This window comes from Alosa pseudoharengus, unplaced genomic scaffold (genome assembly GCF_046254945.1).
Source record: "Alosa pseudoharengus isolate Yale_2024_CS ecotype anadromous, Long Island Sound unplaced genomic scaffold, YU_APseudo_1.1 YU_APseudo_1.1_scf_9, whole genome shotgun sequence".
Taxonomy (NCBI): Eukaryota; Metazoa; Chordata; class Actinopteri; order Clupeiformes; family Clupeidae; genus Alosa; species Alosa pseudoharengus.
In genome coordinates this window covers 15,029,168-15,046,378 of record NW_027468881.1, presented here as the reverse complement: position 1 = coordinate 15,046,378, position 17,211 = coordinate 15,029,168, and the positions used below count along the sequence as shown (strand labels likewise).

The 17,211-nt window shown below is 43.1% G+C and overlaps 1 protein-coding gene across 1 annotated transcript in view; it reads right to left on the bottom strand.

Moving 5' to 3' along the window:
* lgr6 (leucine-rich repeat containing G protein-coupled receptor 6) overlaps positions 1 to 12,988 on the bottom strand; it is a 63,325-nt gene extending 50,337 nt beyond the window's left edge. The window contains exon 1 of the mRNA XM_076276642.1: positions 12,538 to 12,988. Within this exon, the coding sequence (XP_076132757.1) occupies positions 12,538 to 12,734 (197 nt within the window). The 5' untranslated portion in view covers positions 12,735 to 12,988. The remainder of the gene's footprint in view (positions 1 to 12,537) is intronic.
* Positions 12,989 to 17,211: the final 4,223 nt, after the last annotated feature.

Here is a 17,211-nt window from a genome sequence, read left to right as displayed (position 1 = left end):
CTTCCTAGGGAGTGAACTCTTACACAGATCATTCATCAGTCAGCCCTGTCTCATACGTGCCCTCGAACAACACAGACCTCCAGGGCCCATGAGGTTATCCCAGAGCATGTTCACTATAATGAGCAAGGCCAATTTTCCTGACTAAGAGCAGGGAAAAAAACAGTATTGAAAGAGTCTATGTGTATGTGTGTGCGCACAAGAATAAGCCCTTCTTGTCTTGTGGATCATGGTCATTGTCTTTGTGTGACTGTGTGTGTGTGTGTGTGTGCGCGTGCATGCATGTGTGTGTGGGTGGGTGTGTGCATGCACGCATGTGTGTGTGTGTGTGTGTATGTGTGTGTGTGTGTGTGTGTGTGTGTGTGTGTGTGTAAGAGAGAGCAGGCGCGCGTGTGTGACATGAGTGACCGTGCCCACCCCCACCACCCCCCCCCCCCCCATCACCCTCCCTGGCTCCAGCCGCGATCCCTTTGAACACTGAGCTGAGGTGATGACGGCCCTTTCCTCCCTCTGCCTTCACCTCGCCCACTGGCAGGAGACAGGGGGACGGCCAGAGAAGCCCCACTGCCAACATCGGCCCCGAGAGAGCGGGGAGGAGTGCAGGGGGTGCCACGGCCCTGGCACGCAACACCCGTCGCTCATGCCACACACGCTGCTCCAGTTTCCACTGGCCGAATGCTTACAGAGGCCAGGGGCCTTGGTGGCCTTGACTGACGTTTGGGCGCCTGGAATGAGGTCTGAAGTGTAAGCTCTCAATCGTGTTTATGATACGAAACTTTTTTTTTTTTTTTTTTGTTTAAAAAAGAAATTCAACAGGTGAGTGGTGCTGAAAGCTATGTGATGTGTGTATTTTCGTTTTTTGGTTTAGAGTGTGCTATTGAATTGAATTTCAGGAACTCACAGAATGTCTCAGTTTATACATGTATGTATAAATATGGTCTCGTTCATGTTGGAGAAAGATGTTGGACATGGGTAAAGCAAGCTCAACTAAATGCCATACTGTAGATGTGTTGTGTATATATAATTATACTGTAATACACTCTATGCAAAACTATGGATGATGCCTGTCAATGTTTCCACAGCTTGGGCTCCAATTCCACGCCTACACTGAAAGGATCCATTCCCTTTAAATTAAAGATGAGCAAGAACTTTGAAAATAATTTTAAAAGCAGTGACCACATGTGAAAATATACCTCTATTAAGTCCTCAAGGGAAACTAGTATGCAAACACTTTGTGTGTGCGAGACGGTGAAGGAGAGAGGCTTATTATGACTCTCCACACTCAACTAGGTCTGACTCTGAGCAACCTCTCAATCTTCTCTCTAATCAAGTATCAAAGGAAACATTTTTCAAAGCCTCTCCAAAGATGAGAGCCAGGGTAATACGTTGCCTAGGGCGATGATTATTGCAATAAATTCTGGAGTGTGCCCACTGGCGAGGCGGAATGACAGCTGCAGGTTTACTGCGGGTTTTCCTTTCCAGATCATTCCACAGGTCCGTGTCAGATGAGGGCCGGATCTGGTGTCAGTCGCTATCTGGGTCCCCATAAACCAGGGAACGTCTGGGCTGGACGTGGCCCGGGTCTGAAACGTCACATCAAGGTCATATCTGTCCCTGAGCCATCTGATGTTCCTTTCTTTTTTCCTTTCCATGGAAGGGCCCTTACGTGACTCAGTTGGCTAAGTGCACCTTGGAAAAGGAATACACCCCCACACACGCACAGACACACAAAAATGAAAGTTACATTCGAGCACACACATGCAATCCCACCTGCACATGCACACACACACACAAATATATCCACTTTGACAGTGGTGGTGAGACCTCGAGGCAATGTGTTGAGAATATGAATTATAAAGTTAAACTTTGGGCTATTTATCTTTTCAGCCTATACCCCCAACCTCCCATAGCGGAAGTCAAGAGTAGCCAAGTGCCAAGTCCAATATGATCCATGGCGAACAAGTCAAAACAAGCACTAATCTAACAAATTACTGCCGAAAGAATGACCTCAAACCCAGATATTAGCTTCTTACTCTCTCTCTCTGTCCACTTGACGTAGTAATGCCCACTTTTTAACCAAACAATTTGGCAGATACAGCGCGGACAGAAAAAAAAAGTCAAAGTCAGTTTGAAAGAAAAACAGTAATTGAAATTCAACCTCAGTGAAAAATCGAAAAGTTCCATCTCTTAGTATGAGAGTACTGTCTAAGGTGGTAATTGGATTTTTTTCCTGGATAGCGTCCATGATTGCATTTTATATTTAATTATTTTAGCCCTCCATTACTCACCCATGTAATTTGTTTTTGCAAAAGTACACAGTTCACACTCATTGCTCAGTAGGGACTACAAGGCAAACCTCAAATAACCCCTAGTCCTCTACAGTGAGGACAGCCCGTTTGACATAAAATTGAAATATGGTCCATGTAAAATGAATTTCTGGCTTACATTTCAATCAGAAGTCTGAAGAGATTATCTTCAAGTCCTAGCCGTATTATTTTTGTGTTGAGGTTGTTAGGGAGAGAGAGATAGAGACACACAGTGCACACATACCAAACTAAGGAGAGAGAGAGAGAGAGAGAGGGAGAGAGAGGGAGAGAGAGAGAGAGAGAGAGAGAGAGAGAGAGAAAAAGGCCATATCCAAGGGCCTCATTTACAATTCTCTTGATCTCAGATCAGTGTGGTGATTTGCATCCCAGGACAAAAGGATGTGGACTGCTCTTTAGGTAAGATACAACACATCAAGTGCTCAGTTGATGGTGGAGTGCTACTTGAGCGTTAAATCGCCATCGCGGCAAGTTTGTTTGGATTACGGCTCTATCTGGAGATGGGGACATGTTGTAGTAAGCTTTTTTTGGGATGCTGCCTCGTCTTGCATACCTCATGGTTCACTTGTTAAACAACTGTCCTCTGATCTCTCGGCTCTAGACAAAACGGCCGACGAGGACTGGAGCCATCCCAACGAAACCACAAGGCTGTTTCTACAAAACTTGGGTGGCTCGGAATACCCATGATCCAGCAAATGACATCGGCCCTTGAGAATTCTCCGCGAAACAGGGAAACACAAGAGGGATTAACGGGCGGCCCAGTGTCAGACAGTCGTCTCATTACCATTTCAAAACCAGTTTTGCCCAAAATTACAGGACATTTTGTGAAAGCACCACACAATTTCAAGCCGGAATGGAAATAACTTTTGCCATTTCCTCTACATTTCCTTCTAAATTTGTTTTCAGTGCCAGATAAAAAGAAAAGACTGATACTGGAAAACAAGCATGTATATGTTTTTCAACAGTACTACATTTGAAAACCCCAGGTCCCCTGTGAACCTTTGTCCTTAGTGGCTCTGTGCTGTATCAATCCTCCACACCTTCATCCTCGGACGATTTATGCTGTGTGTACACTAGTGTGCATTGTGGGGTGTGGATGCGAGTGTTGTTTAGGATCAGAGCTGACGCTCTCTGTCACGTTCAAAGAGCCCAGATCCTCTCTGAGGGTTTAACCACAGTCCACAGCAGACACCAAAGACGATTTGCAAAGATTTACGATTTACTTGCTAAAAGGACGTAAATGATCTCTGGTTAGTCCCTCTCTGTGCATGAAGTCTCACTCGAAATATAATACTGTGGTGGTTTACGCCTTTTTTTAGCTAACAGTGGCAAGATAATGATTTCAAAACCCAAGGCCCAGCTCCTGAATAGACACTTACTGTGGTATTGATATAAAAGAGTCTTTATCCTCTACTCGCTTGTGTTTGTGACTAATAGTAGGCCTACTTCATTTATGACATATGCGTGTATTGTATATACACCTTTAAAGCCCCAATTGACAGTATTTGAATAGCCTTAATTATGATTTATTTAAAGTGTAAGTAATTTCCACATCATGCCCTTATGCATGAAAAACAAAAAAGTAAAAGTTGTGGAGGTGTGCTCAAACATCCCTGTCTCTCATCCCATTATAGGTCAGTATGAAAATCCCACCCACCATGTTTTCTTTGTCTCACCACAAACATCTCCTGCACCTTCCATTCCATCTCTTCAAAGACGCACGGCTCTTCAATATTTTATACTGCAATGTCCACCCATCTCCATCCTGTTGTAGCAGCGTGTGCCTGCGAAAGTTTTGGTGTGGTCTTAGGAGGTGGGAAAAAATGAGCATGAGGCTGACCTAAGCGCATAAAGATGTAAGAGGGTTTTTTTTCCCCCTTAAGTCGCATACTGTATTGCATAAGTCTGTGTTGTCTCCTCTGTCATGTGGTGGACAGATCTTTATAAGACTGGCCCCTGCTCTCCTCCTTCCCCGGGCCTATTTACAGCTGTTCGAGAGATGTGGGAGTGTGCGGTAGGTCGGGGCAGTTTATTTATCCTGCATTGACTCAGACTATTTTAAAGCTGCCTTTACAGCACACTAATTGGTGCTGTTTCACTAGGTAACTGGGGGAAATGAGCAATTACTCATGTGTTTGTTTGAGGCTGGAGATAAGTGTATGTTTCTGTTTGTGTGTGTGTGTGTGTGTGTGTGTGTGTGTGTGTGTGTGTGTGTGTGTGTGTGTGTGTGCATCTCTGTCTATGTGTGTGCGTACTACATCCAAAACACAAAACATCCAAAAAAAGAACAAAAATGTCAGTTGCTTCTTGCCAAAAATAAACACACTGGGTGAATTTACCAAGAAGATTACAAATACACATATTACAGGTGTTTTTGGGTCTTATATGAATAAATACATTCAGTACAAAAATACATACATTACTTCTCTCTCCCTCTCTGCCTGCTTGTGTGTTAAACAGAGTGTGGTGCGGTGTGCAAGCAAAGCTCACTGAGATCCAGACTTTACACTGCACATTCGGGTGGCAAATTCCAAAGGTTGTTTGGGAATTTAGAACCTTTCAAGAATATTCCCAAACACAATTGGAAGAAAAATAAGAAGAAGAAGAAGAAAAAGAAGAAGAAGAGATTCATGGAAAAGAAAGACAAAAAAAGTAACTGTGACAGTGACCTGCACATGAAGTAAAAAAATGTGCAAGAAGCTCTGTGTCTTACAGGGGGAAAACAATCCTTTACACCAAGGTCATCATAGAATGTCTCTCTATAATTCCTGCTAACATGATCTGACAGAAATATCAAACATAGCCACAAACAAACTGGCACCGTAGAATTGGGAATTGTGGTTGCAATCAAAACGCTGCGTCCGAGCCTGAGCAGGCTTCCCTTCTGGCAGACGCAATTCATTAGATTCACCTGTTTCTTGTTTGGGTTGAGGACCCGAAGTGAAGCCCTGGCCCACCAAACAGACTTATCTCTGTAAACTGTCAAGTTTTTCAGCTGGAGATTTTATTAACCACACTGTGCCAGATATCCCATTGACTTTGGAGTCTTGTTCTTTTTTCTCTCTATCCCGTTCTCTCTTTCTCACTCTCCTCTCCTCTCTTTAAAAAAAAGTAGTGGCCTGGAAGAATGTTTCAGCCAAACACGTCCATGTCTTTCATAGATTTTTGGAACTTTGAGTATTACTTTTTGGCGACTCTGGATGTTAGTAATGGATGGTTGATGGGTAACTAGAGAGCAATAATAAATTCTGCAGAACACGTCAAATGCAATGCGCATTTTCACCCTAACGCTTTAGTACTGACGCCTCTCTGTGTAGTATTTCAGTGCCATTACAGACTACTGCAGAACCGTTGAAGGTGAAAGGGAGTGTAACTCTTCGCTCAGTGCCCTCTGGGATATGACTTGATGTCCAGCGTCCTAAAATTCACATGGATGGCCTCTGCCAAAACGACCAAATGCATTATCACCAGTATTTCCTAATAGTCCTGGAATCTGACTTGGAAAAAGTGCTAAAAATGCTATAATGTAGGCTTGAGCAGACAGAAAGCTTGACTTGGAAGCATCATTTAATAAGCTTTTACTATAAAGTACAGCAACATTAGAGCTGCAATTTATATATATTTTTTACCTTTATCCTGGAAGCATTGTCATATATTTGAACAATATTATTTGTATTGGTTGTGTGTTGTGTGTGGGAGTTAATGGAGTTGAAATGTGATACTGTAGTGGCAGTTATAAGCTTCAGTATTACTTAATTCATAATTAACAACAGAACTACAAAACGTTTGAGTGAGAACCTTATTCACTAACCTAATGTCTTGCAATTATATCATAACTGAAGATTACTCCTACTTAAAGCCTGTGAAACATTGCATGTGTGTGTTAGTAAATTATGAATGCATGCTTATATAAACCCGTATTAATTGGGTACATAATGAAGGTCTAATGTAAAACAAATGCATAACATATTAGAAACATATATTATACCATTATTATTTTACGTTACAGAGGGTTTATGAACATCTGCAGAGCAAAAGTGCTAAAACTGCTACTTTGTATGCAATAGATGGAGATCGCCCGTTTTGTCTGTAAAGTCAATGGATGTATTTATGGCATTCCAACCAGATAATTGTCACAATAATCACAAACACACAGACACAGACACACAGACACATGCACACACACACGCACACACACACGCACACACTCGCACGTGCACGCACACGCACACGCACACGCACACACACACACACACACACACACACACACACACACACACACACACACACGCACACACAATCTATATCCAGGCCTTGATAACAGGTTCCTGGCTCAGAGCAGTGGAAATTGAGGCTATACTGTAAGCGAAAACATGTGCTTTCAATTCTCGGCCTAATTCAGCATTAATTAGTGTTTATTTAGAAAATGGCCGTCCTGTCCCTGGGGCCACCAAGAGCCCTTGAGGCTGCGCTCAGTCTCACCGGGAGCCTGGGAGGTCCTCACCTTCAATAGACAGCCGGCTGACCAGACCCTGAGGCATATTTGTGAAGGAGGGCCCCCAACCTCTTCTTCCCCAAGTGGTATATGGGTCAGTGACCAAAGAAGTGTTTCTGAGGTCAACTCCTCTTAACCTTGCACCAAGGTAAGGAAGCCTTGAGAAAGGTCTCAAACATGAACACACACACACACACACCCACACACACACGCACACACCAACACATGTACAAACACACACACACAAACATACAAACACACATGCACACTCATGCATACATACACAAGCACATACCCACCCACTTGTACACACCCACATATACATGTACCATACTGACTGGTATCAACATTCTTTCAAAGTGCTTTGAAAAATGCACATTCTGCTGATATTTCCATATAATGTTCATAAGGTGATTCAGTGCCTTCAGGATTTAACAGGGCCAAAAATTATGAGATGAATTTAAACATGGATTGCGTCATAATATCTCTCTGGCTTGACCCGTATGGCAAAAATGATGGTGTACCATAAATCAATGAAACAGCTTTCAAACCTCATCAGATAACAGAAACCAGCTTGCAAACAATGCATGCATCTCTGTCAGGAACCATTCTCATAAAACAGTGATGGTGGTGTCCAAAAAAAGAAAGAAGAAAGAAAGGGAAACGCCTTCTAAGTATGCGCAAAGATTCCAAGAAGAAGACAAAACCCTCTCAGCCGGTTCCGATTGCAGAAGCCTCTTTCTGGCAAGGGGCAAGAAGCCTCTGAACTACCCCCCCCCCCCCCCCCCCAACACACACACACACACACACACACACACACACACTCCGGCCCTGGGGGCAATGGTGGCAGCCCTCCCTGCCTCCCCTTGTCCTCCCTCCTGCAGGCGCAGTGTTCAGTGTGCGCCTCTGCTGGGTCATTTATGGGTGAGAGTGAGATGTTGCTCTTGGCTCGGCCACTTAAGCCCTGAGTCTCAGGTGTAATTCCTCCACGCTGGTGAGGTAATGTCCTTCTAACGTTGCATCATCGGGGCCCCTGGAGCATGGCTGCCAAAATCCGTGAGGTCGGGCGTCTTTTTCATGCAAGTGTTAGATACCTCATTAGGCCCTGACGTCGAGATATTGTTGCCGAGAAACACGAAGTACACAAAGGTATGAGGTGAGGCAAACAACCGTTGAAGAACTGTCATCATGTTCTGATTAAAACCATGTGATGCACATACGCACACACACACACACACACACACACACACACACACACACGCACACACTTTGCCCATGAGTGCTTTTGCCTATTTTGTATGTGTGAGTGTGTGTGTTTTTTTTAAACGATTCCCACACAAACCAATCGTTCTGAAACAATTCGAGTCTGTGGTATATCTGAATTGTATGGGCAAAAACATTTTTTCTACTGAGAAGCCAGTAGAACTGAAGTTCTCTACAGCAATCCATTGTCTGGATACTAGGACCTTGAATCTTAAATGCAACCTATTAACTCAATACTTTGCGAGCTGTTCATCTCTGCAGACATAAAATCTGTGTTGACTAGCAGAACCAATATCATGAAGTCTGAAAAAAAAAGAAAAACCCATAAACCACTTCTATGCACTCACACTCACACATTTTAAACGGAAAATAATATAACCTTAAACAGACTACAGTCTTATATATTCATGGAGATGTTACTTTTTCCTGTACTAATATAGTGCCATGCAACATAGTGTTCACACAAAACATTATTGTTGTAGCTGAAGCACTGGCATGCAGTGATGCATACTACTAAAAAAATAAGCTATGCTATTTCAATGCATTGGACTTAAAATATGAAAATGACATTTTTCTACAGAGGAAATGCCGCAGCTCTGTTGCTATCCCCTAAGTGTCATGTATATTAGAAATGAAATGCCTTCTTGTCTTTCTCCAAAATAGATATGATAGCTTTAACCAAGTCTTACCCGGGAAGACTTGTAGTCACGCATTTCATTCATAATGCACTAACCAATAAAGTACTACATAGAAGTCAAGATGCTTAGTCATTCATTCACTTCTTTCTAACCAATGAGATATAAGTCATATATAGGAAGTCACTTTGCCTACATCATTCATTCATTCAATTACAACTAACCTACAGAGTGTTCACATGTATTTTAAAACTACTGCTTCTAAGTCACTTCTTGGCTACTTTCAATACGCCAACTTTGACAACTCCACCTTCACCCCACCGCCACCAGTTGGTCTCTGTCTTAAGCTATTGCCGACGGGTAGGCTCCTTGCCCCTGCCTTCCCCTGCTGACAGGATCGGAGATCTCTGCACTGCTTACTGGTTTATGGGCAGGGGCCTATGCCAAAGACTGTTTCTATATCCAGATTGTTATTTAGCTCAACTTTCTTCCATTGTTTGGTATATCCTATTCAGGAATAAGTTCTTGATTTATATTTCTGTCTCTTGAGTCTCCCTGGTAGAAGAATAACTTTCTTCTTCTTCTTCTTCTTCTTCTTCTTCTTCTTCTTCTTCTTCATCTTCTTCTTCTTCTTGTTCTTCTTCTTCATTTCAATATGTGTGCGTTTCTTACCACCGATTCCCCACTCCCAACTCCCATATGTATAACTGTGTGGGTGAGTGAATGTTTGTGCGTGCGTGTGTGTGTGTGTGTGTGTGTGTGTGTGTGTGTGTGTGTGTGTGTGTGTGTGTGTGTGTGTGCGTGTCATCTTCATATAATGTATGTGCACACATGTGTTTGTTAATATCAGCTACAGGATGTAAGGAGTTTGAAATAACACCCCTCTCTATGCATACGTAGCACGTGTGCAGGTCCGCAGCCATCTATACATTGACACATATGTCAGCAGAGGACACTGACCCATTTGCAGTTACTACAATGCAACGTCTGTCAGACCGTGGAATGGAATGCATATGGAATTGCCGTGGTGGAGAGAGTGAGTTTGGAGTGTGTGAGGCCAGCGAGCAAGCAGGCAAGCAACATTCGCCCCGTTTGATGTTTTCCGTGCCCACTTGAGTTTAAAACACCCTCCTCTTCCAGAAACAATTTTTCGGTGTGACACATTTTTTCCATGCCTTGGGGCACCTGTTGTCCCATTTGGCCAAATGATACTAAATCATGGCAGCTACGCCTTGCTGAAGCGTCTCACAGAGCTTACTGTTTGCTTAGGAGTGTGCTCAGTGTAGCACAGTAGACACACTTCAAGTGTGTGTTTCTGTCATTTCAGTCTGCACTGTTTTTTGTTCCACAAAAAAGCTCTTTTCAAACGCAACCAACCCTAAAATCTTGAAGTTATATAGTATACAGGTTTCAGCTTGTGCAATCAGGACTTAATTTGTCAATGAGAATTTTTTTGGCATACCTTAATTTCAGAATCTGAGACATGTGATGTGAGTCATGTGTAGTTTTCTCTAATGAATTACATCAAAGCCTAAAGTCGGAAAAAAATACAACCATACACCAGGAATACTAAACTTTTCTAGAGGGATAAAGGGCTTTCATCTGCAATCCAAACCTTTATTGTGCTTTCCACCACACAGAGAGAAAGACGTCTACAAACACTATGTGAGGAATACCAGCCTATTTCCCAATGCCGCACAAGCTTACCAGGAGATCTCAACAATCAGCTTTCAGTAGCGCTTAGCTTGAGTCAATATTTATTTGAGCGCTGTGTTCCCCAGCCAGCCAGGAGAAGGGGCTCTTTGACAGACACCTTCAGCTGTTTGCTCTTTGATGCTGCAGATTGCAAGATCAAACGTCTTGTCTGATTAAGGCGAAGGCGGAGAGCTATCTGCGATCAATCAACCATCACGCCGATAAGATACAGCCCCAGCCGGTGTGTTTCACAGCGTGACGATGGAGAAATGTGCCGCTGTGCAAACACGCGGACACACAAAACGCAGCACCTTCTGACACGAAACAAGAGATGGCCGAGTAACATTGTTTGAGTCTGACTTTGATAAAAAAAAGAAAAAGAAGAAAAAAAGAAAAGAATATGCATGATGGAAGTGAGCCAGTGGACCCTGATAACCTTTGTTTTAAAAAAAAATGCTGACTTTTTTGTTGTGAAGGGAGCTCGTACTGTTAGCTCTACAGCACCTACCCACGCTCTACTAAGGCTTTGCCTTGGAATGTAAGCAGTTCATCGTGGCCAAGAGGAACAGAGACAAACATGTGGGTGAACTTCTATGTGCCACCACTCTCTCCCTGAGCCAGTCACCAGCTGATAACTGCTACTTTTTACTAAGAGGCAGTAAATGTCAAAGCGATTGCCTAAGAACCTGCTGACAAGACTAGTCCAAGACTAATGGCAACAGCACTGAGGTCTCTCACATGGGATGTTGTACTGTAGCTGTTTATGCCTGGACGGCACCAATACTATTTGTCTTGGTGATAGTTTCAATATAAAAATCATTATATATTTGCTTTCTATGTTAAAAAATCATGATCAAGTGATTACAGCATTGATTGTGATACAGCGTATGGCAACTTGCAAAGTGACAATCAAAATGTTTTGGATTTTTGTTTTGTTTGTTTTGCTTTTTGTATTCCTCCCTTTCATTTGTTGGAGCTAGCCAGTTTAGCATTACAGCATGAATGGCAATTACAATTGCAAGCCCCTAAGGCATCTGTCTTTCCTTGTTACACCTAGTCGATACAGGGGTGGAGTTTCAATCTCCACTTCACCTCTTTGATCTCACAATGACTACTTACGCTGAATTGTTTTCCCCACCTCTGTACAAACGCCAAATGTACACGTGAAATAAAATATGACTTTGAGTACATGTGGTTATGCTGTAATTCCTAATAATGTACATGTAAAATATTCACAAACAATTACCCAACACATTTAAAATGCATTGCATAGATTAAATAAAAACGTAATCTACAAATTCAATGAATATTTTCCCCCCACCAACAAATAGTATAGTAACAAGACTGAAACATACTACATAAACTTGGAGTAAAGTCGGAATAAACGAAGTGCGGGTGACCTTCCATTTGAGGGGGTCGCCCCCTGAAATCGCCTGTGACTGTGACTAATACACGTGAGCGGGATGAATTTGGGGTGGATCAGTTCTGTCCCCCTGCGTCATCATTCACAATCAGGGGACATCTGGAGTGCCTTTGACTTATCACTGACTTAATAAGGCAGCCTCCCAGAGGGGCTCTAGGAAACCCTATCCTGAAAAGCAGCCCCCTTTCCAGACCAGACCATCTCCCTCTCTATACCCCTCTCTCTTTCTCTCTCTCTCTCCCTTTCTCTATCCATCTCTCTCTCTCCGTACGGGATCCCATCCTCAGTGAGTAGTGAGCATGCTTACGTTATCCCACTCCACCCCCTACTACACCCATTCAGCTTTATACCTCAGAGCAACTGGTGACACTTGAAAACATATGCACGTAAATACATTCATCAAGCCTCAAGAAGAGTGGTATCATGTGTTTATCTGGTCCACTTACAGAATCCCCTCACAATCATTCATGTCGCAATATCATATTCAATCATATTACAGTCAAGGACACTTTCAGATCTATGGTAGACCTGCAGATCAGTTAAAAGAGAGAGATGACCATAACCCGCAAGTACACAAACACACAACACACACACCTACACACACACACACACACTCCTCTCTCATCAGTGTGATGTTTACATGGGCGAGCAGTGGCAGACTAACAGACGTACAAGGAGGAGACAGAGAGAGGTCAGCGTACTCACAGGTAGGACGTCAGAGGGCTGAGGTTGCCGGGCACCGCCGATAGTCCAAGCTCCGAGCAGTCGACAATCAGTAGAATCCCATCCTCCTGGCACTGGCATGGCGCCGGGCACAGGCTGGCAGGCAGACTGGCACTCTGAGTTCCATGAGCCTGCGATCTGCTGGCAAACTGCAGCAGCATCAGGAGTAGAGCCAACATGTCACCTCGTGTTTCAACCACCGCTTTTAAGAGAAAACAAAAATTTAAATAAAATGAAAAGAGCGTAAATATATTTAGGTTTCACTCTCTCTCTCTCTCTGACTTCTTCTGTGCCTTGTTCTGTTTCTCTAACTGTTCAGATCACTCCATGGGTGACTCAGTCAGTCAAACGTTTGCGCACACTTCTCCCTGCCTCTCTCCTTTTTTCTCTCTCTTTCACTCGCTCTCTCTCTCTCACACTCTCTCCCTGTCTCTCTCTTTCCCCTCTGTCAGTCTGCCCTGTCCTCCCTCACTTTGAAGACATTTACCTATTGTAGTGGGAGTCTAAGTGTCTACTCTCATTGGCTCCCACTTGAAGGATGGGAGGAGTCTATCTCTCACTCATGCTCCCTCGCTCTCTCCCTCTCTGTCCCCCCCCCTCCCCCCCAGGGCAGTCTAGGGAGCAGTTCATTTGATGAGGGGGGTGGTGGTGGTGGGACAGAGCTTTGGGATAAGACAGGACTGGCTGGTAAGCCCTGGTGGAGGAAGTGGTGTAACGAGGAGAGCTTGGGCCTGAGGTATGCTTATAAAGAAGGGCAGAGCAGGGGAGAGGAGATGAGAGAGAGAGAAAAGAGAAGAGAGAGATAGTTCCTCTATAGCTGTTCTGCTCTCCAATACTTCAAGAAAAGTTAGAGCAAACACTGTAATCTACCTCTATGGAAGTTTTACCCGGGAAGTTGTTTTGGACACTTCTTTGACAAGAGACACCAATATAGGGATGCTTTTAGGAAGCATGAGTTTCTCTACAAGAACAAGTAATGTAGTCTAAAGTATCAGAGAGCAACTCTTCTTATGCTTGACTGAACTGTAAAAGATCAGCTGTTTATTTACTTTACTTTACAGTATATGCTCACTGGTGTTGGACCTGGTGAGGGGGAGGGGGGTGTAGTGGCAACTGAATTAAATACATGTGGATGTCTGTTTGCCAAGACTTCATCTACCACAAGGGTACACCTATGTGCAAATACACTTTTGCATCAGTAGATGTAAGCAAGAGCCGTAATGCTACTCTATTCATGACTCCTAATCAGAGGATAATATATCAAGAAATAAATGAATGTTACACAAATATACTAAATTCTAGGATTGTCTTCTGGTGTGTGCAAACAGATCTGAGCAGTCTTCTGAGATTCTGTTAGTCTTAAATCTCTTGCAGATCAAACAACCCATGGATTCCAGTGGTGCCGTGGTAAAATATATGCAAGCTCTCACAAGGCCATTCTCCAAACAGTCTGATGAGATGATGACTAGTGAGGATCTTTGTTTTCATAATGTGTCCATAAGCACCATCAGGGAAAAAGAAATGTATTTAGTTTCAAATGAAATGCCTGGTCCACTACCTCCCCTAACACACTGAAAGCAATGAGTGTTTTTCGGTCTGTTGTCATTTTTGTCTGTCATTAGTTGCCACCATGTCTCCTTTCATTTCCTGTAAGCTTTCACTTGAGATTTTCAACAGGATGCAGTGCTCAAATATGATATTAGTCCGTTCCCCCCCAAAACAGAAACATTTGTCACATTATTCCATCAATCTGTATCTGTAAATAACTCGAATTCCAGTCCACATAATGCAGCTATAACCATTGTGTGCAAAAGTATATTGATTGAATTGATTGGATTCAAATCATAAGAGTTCAGAGGGATTAAGAACAGATCTCACAAGAAGTGTTTCCTTGTAGCTTTGTTTTCATGTAATTAGCGTATTTATTTAAGCAGAATACTCAAAATCCAGCTGATGTCTTTTTGTTTGAAGGAATAAAGCATGACAACTCACTCTGATAACTCTTGTTTTAACAGTATATTCTGATTTGCAATAAAATAAAATACACTGCAAAACTGCCTCTATCCAGTTTCTAACTGAAGACAGGCATTTTGCCACTCATTTGTTTCATTCATCAGAATGTATGCCAGTGCTGAACCAGTTTCCAGCCACACAAGCCTGCCTGCAAGTGGACAAACGGGTAGCCCATTGATTAATTAAAATTCCTTCACCAGGCACGATGCTGTGTGGAGCCTTTGTTACGTTCTCCAACAAGAACACACAGAATCTTTCATCGCTGCTCGTGCTTCTCTTCATTCTCTCCCCTCTCTGTTGCCAAAATCTTTTCCACTGTTTCCTCATTCATCCTTTACACCCTTCATATTTGGGTGTGTGTGTGTTTTTTTGTTTTTTTTACTTTGGACTGCACTGTGTAATTCAAGAATATACTGTACCAACACATTTGGCGTGCTCTGTGTAAGAGCTGGCAAAACATACCTTTGCTACCACTAGTTACCTGCACATTTCATTCTCCACGCCTCCACCCCACCATTCACATGCAAGAAGCTTTTAATTGTCTAGCCTTAGGTGTGCCTATAAATACAATTTAACAAGACACATATTCTCTCTCTCTTTTTTTCTTTCTATTCTTCCCAGGGCAGTGGCTCACCATTGCCTGACAGCCTTGGATTCATTTGCTGTTAGAGGCAGGAAGGCCGATAGAGAGAGACTAAAGAAAAGCCTGACATAAAGTGGAGGATTTAGACAATACGGCGGCCTGACAAAGGTTTGAATTCGAGCGCTCTCACCAAACACAGCTCAGCAAACAGTCTCTACCTTTAGGCACCTGTCGCCTCTGATTGGCCAAAAGGGGATGCTTTGTTTCCAAGCTTGAGAGAGGCTGTGAGGACTGTCTAAAAAAGTATGCCCCAGCCCATGCCCCCCCTCGAGATCAAAGAGACTCGCTACACACAAACTCACACATACGCACACACATATAGAAACAGTCTCACAAACACACCCGCACGCACACACACACACACATGCAGACACACACACAGACATTCACACACACTTACCCAGACACACAGACATTCACGCACACATGCACACTCCAACACACACACAGAGTGTGTTTTTTTTTACAGAGTGTGTGTGTGTGAGAGAGAGAGAGAGAGACAGACACACACACACACACACACACACACACACACACACACACACACACACACACACAAACACTAACCAATCTTTTTAAGACACAAAAGGGAAGTAGGTACCTGACACTCACCTGACTGAATTCACCACAGGCTATTTGAGCTCCATCATGCAAGGAAGTCTATTCAAAGGCAGCCCAAGAGAGAGACAGAGAGAGAGAGAGAGAGAGAGAGAGAGAGAGAGAGAAAGAGAAGAAGAGAAAAGAACCCAGGGTCTTGTTGTTCACGACCACCATCGGTTGTGAGCTTGCCGATATTTAGTGGCAATGACCACCTGCCTATGGCCGCGAAAGTGCTTTCTCACATGAACCGTTTGAGAGGCTTCTATGGGCTCCGCCGGCACTCATCCGTGCTCGGCCTCGTCTCTTCTTTCCGGTGGGCGCCGGGGGTCGGGGGGAATGTGTATAGAGAGGGGACGAGGGGGGCAGGTTGATGAGTGAAGCTGCTTGCTGCTTTTTCTTGTCGCGGATCAGTTCAACAAAGATGTCTGTCCAGATGTTAAGACCATAGGCTCCCTGAAAAGACAAGGAATGTCAAGAAAAAAGACACAGACCAAACAGTAGAATGTGTGAGATCTCTGGCATCTACTAGAGAATATCTGGTTCAGAAATGTGAAACTGAATTAATAAACTACAGTACATGAACTGACCCAAACCACAAAATACATCATGAAGTTGATTAAAATAATCGAAAACAGTAACAACAAGTTGTTTTATCTCATGATTTTGAGATTCAAAGTTCATTTTGAGATTTTTTTTTTAATAACATAAAATCAACTCTAGTTTGGACACTGAAAACTACACCAGTCTCAGTGTAATCTGTAAACATACTATATCTGAGAACAGATACCCTGACAGTCATCACAGTAGTGATGCAAACTATTGTCTAGTTTTCCAGCCCTGGCCCTTAGTGCTTTCACCCCGACTACAGTGTTCATCGCTGAGGCATTTGGCTACACTTGTTTTGCTCGGTGCACATAAGAAACAGTTGACAGTATGAAATACAGTCAATGGTACCAAAATATGCCGACTAACACATCCACAAGTTAGTGCCTGCAGGTGAACACTCTGAGAAGGAAAGCTGCTCCTCTTGATTCTATTTTAAGTGCTGCCATGGGCATTCCAATTATATAAAAAGCAAAAAGGCAAAGGGAGGCGGATTAGATGGCAGTAAATAAAAATAAAAAAGTTGATTGCCTTAAATTAGATTTCTTTAATTACTTGGAGAGAAAGGGGTTGCGTGTGTAACTCTGGGATCAACCAGAGGCCTTTGCTGTTTTTGAAGGTTGAACACATCTAAGAAGATAAATAAAAAAAAAAAAAAACTGAAATAAAAAAGACCGACCTACATTACTTTTGCCATGGGTGAATTGCTACATCAAAGGCTTTTGCTGTAACTTGTATGATACATGCAACAGTGTGTGTGTGTGTGTGTGTGTGTGTATGTGTGTGTGTGTGTGTGT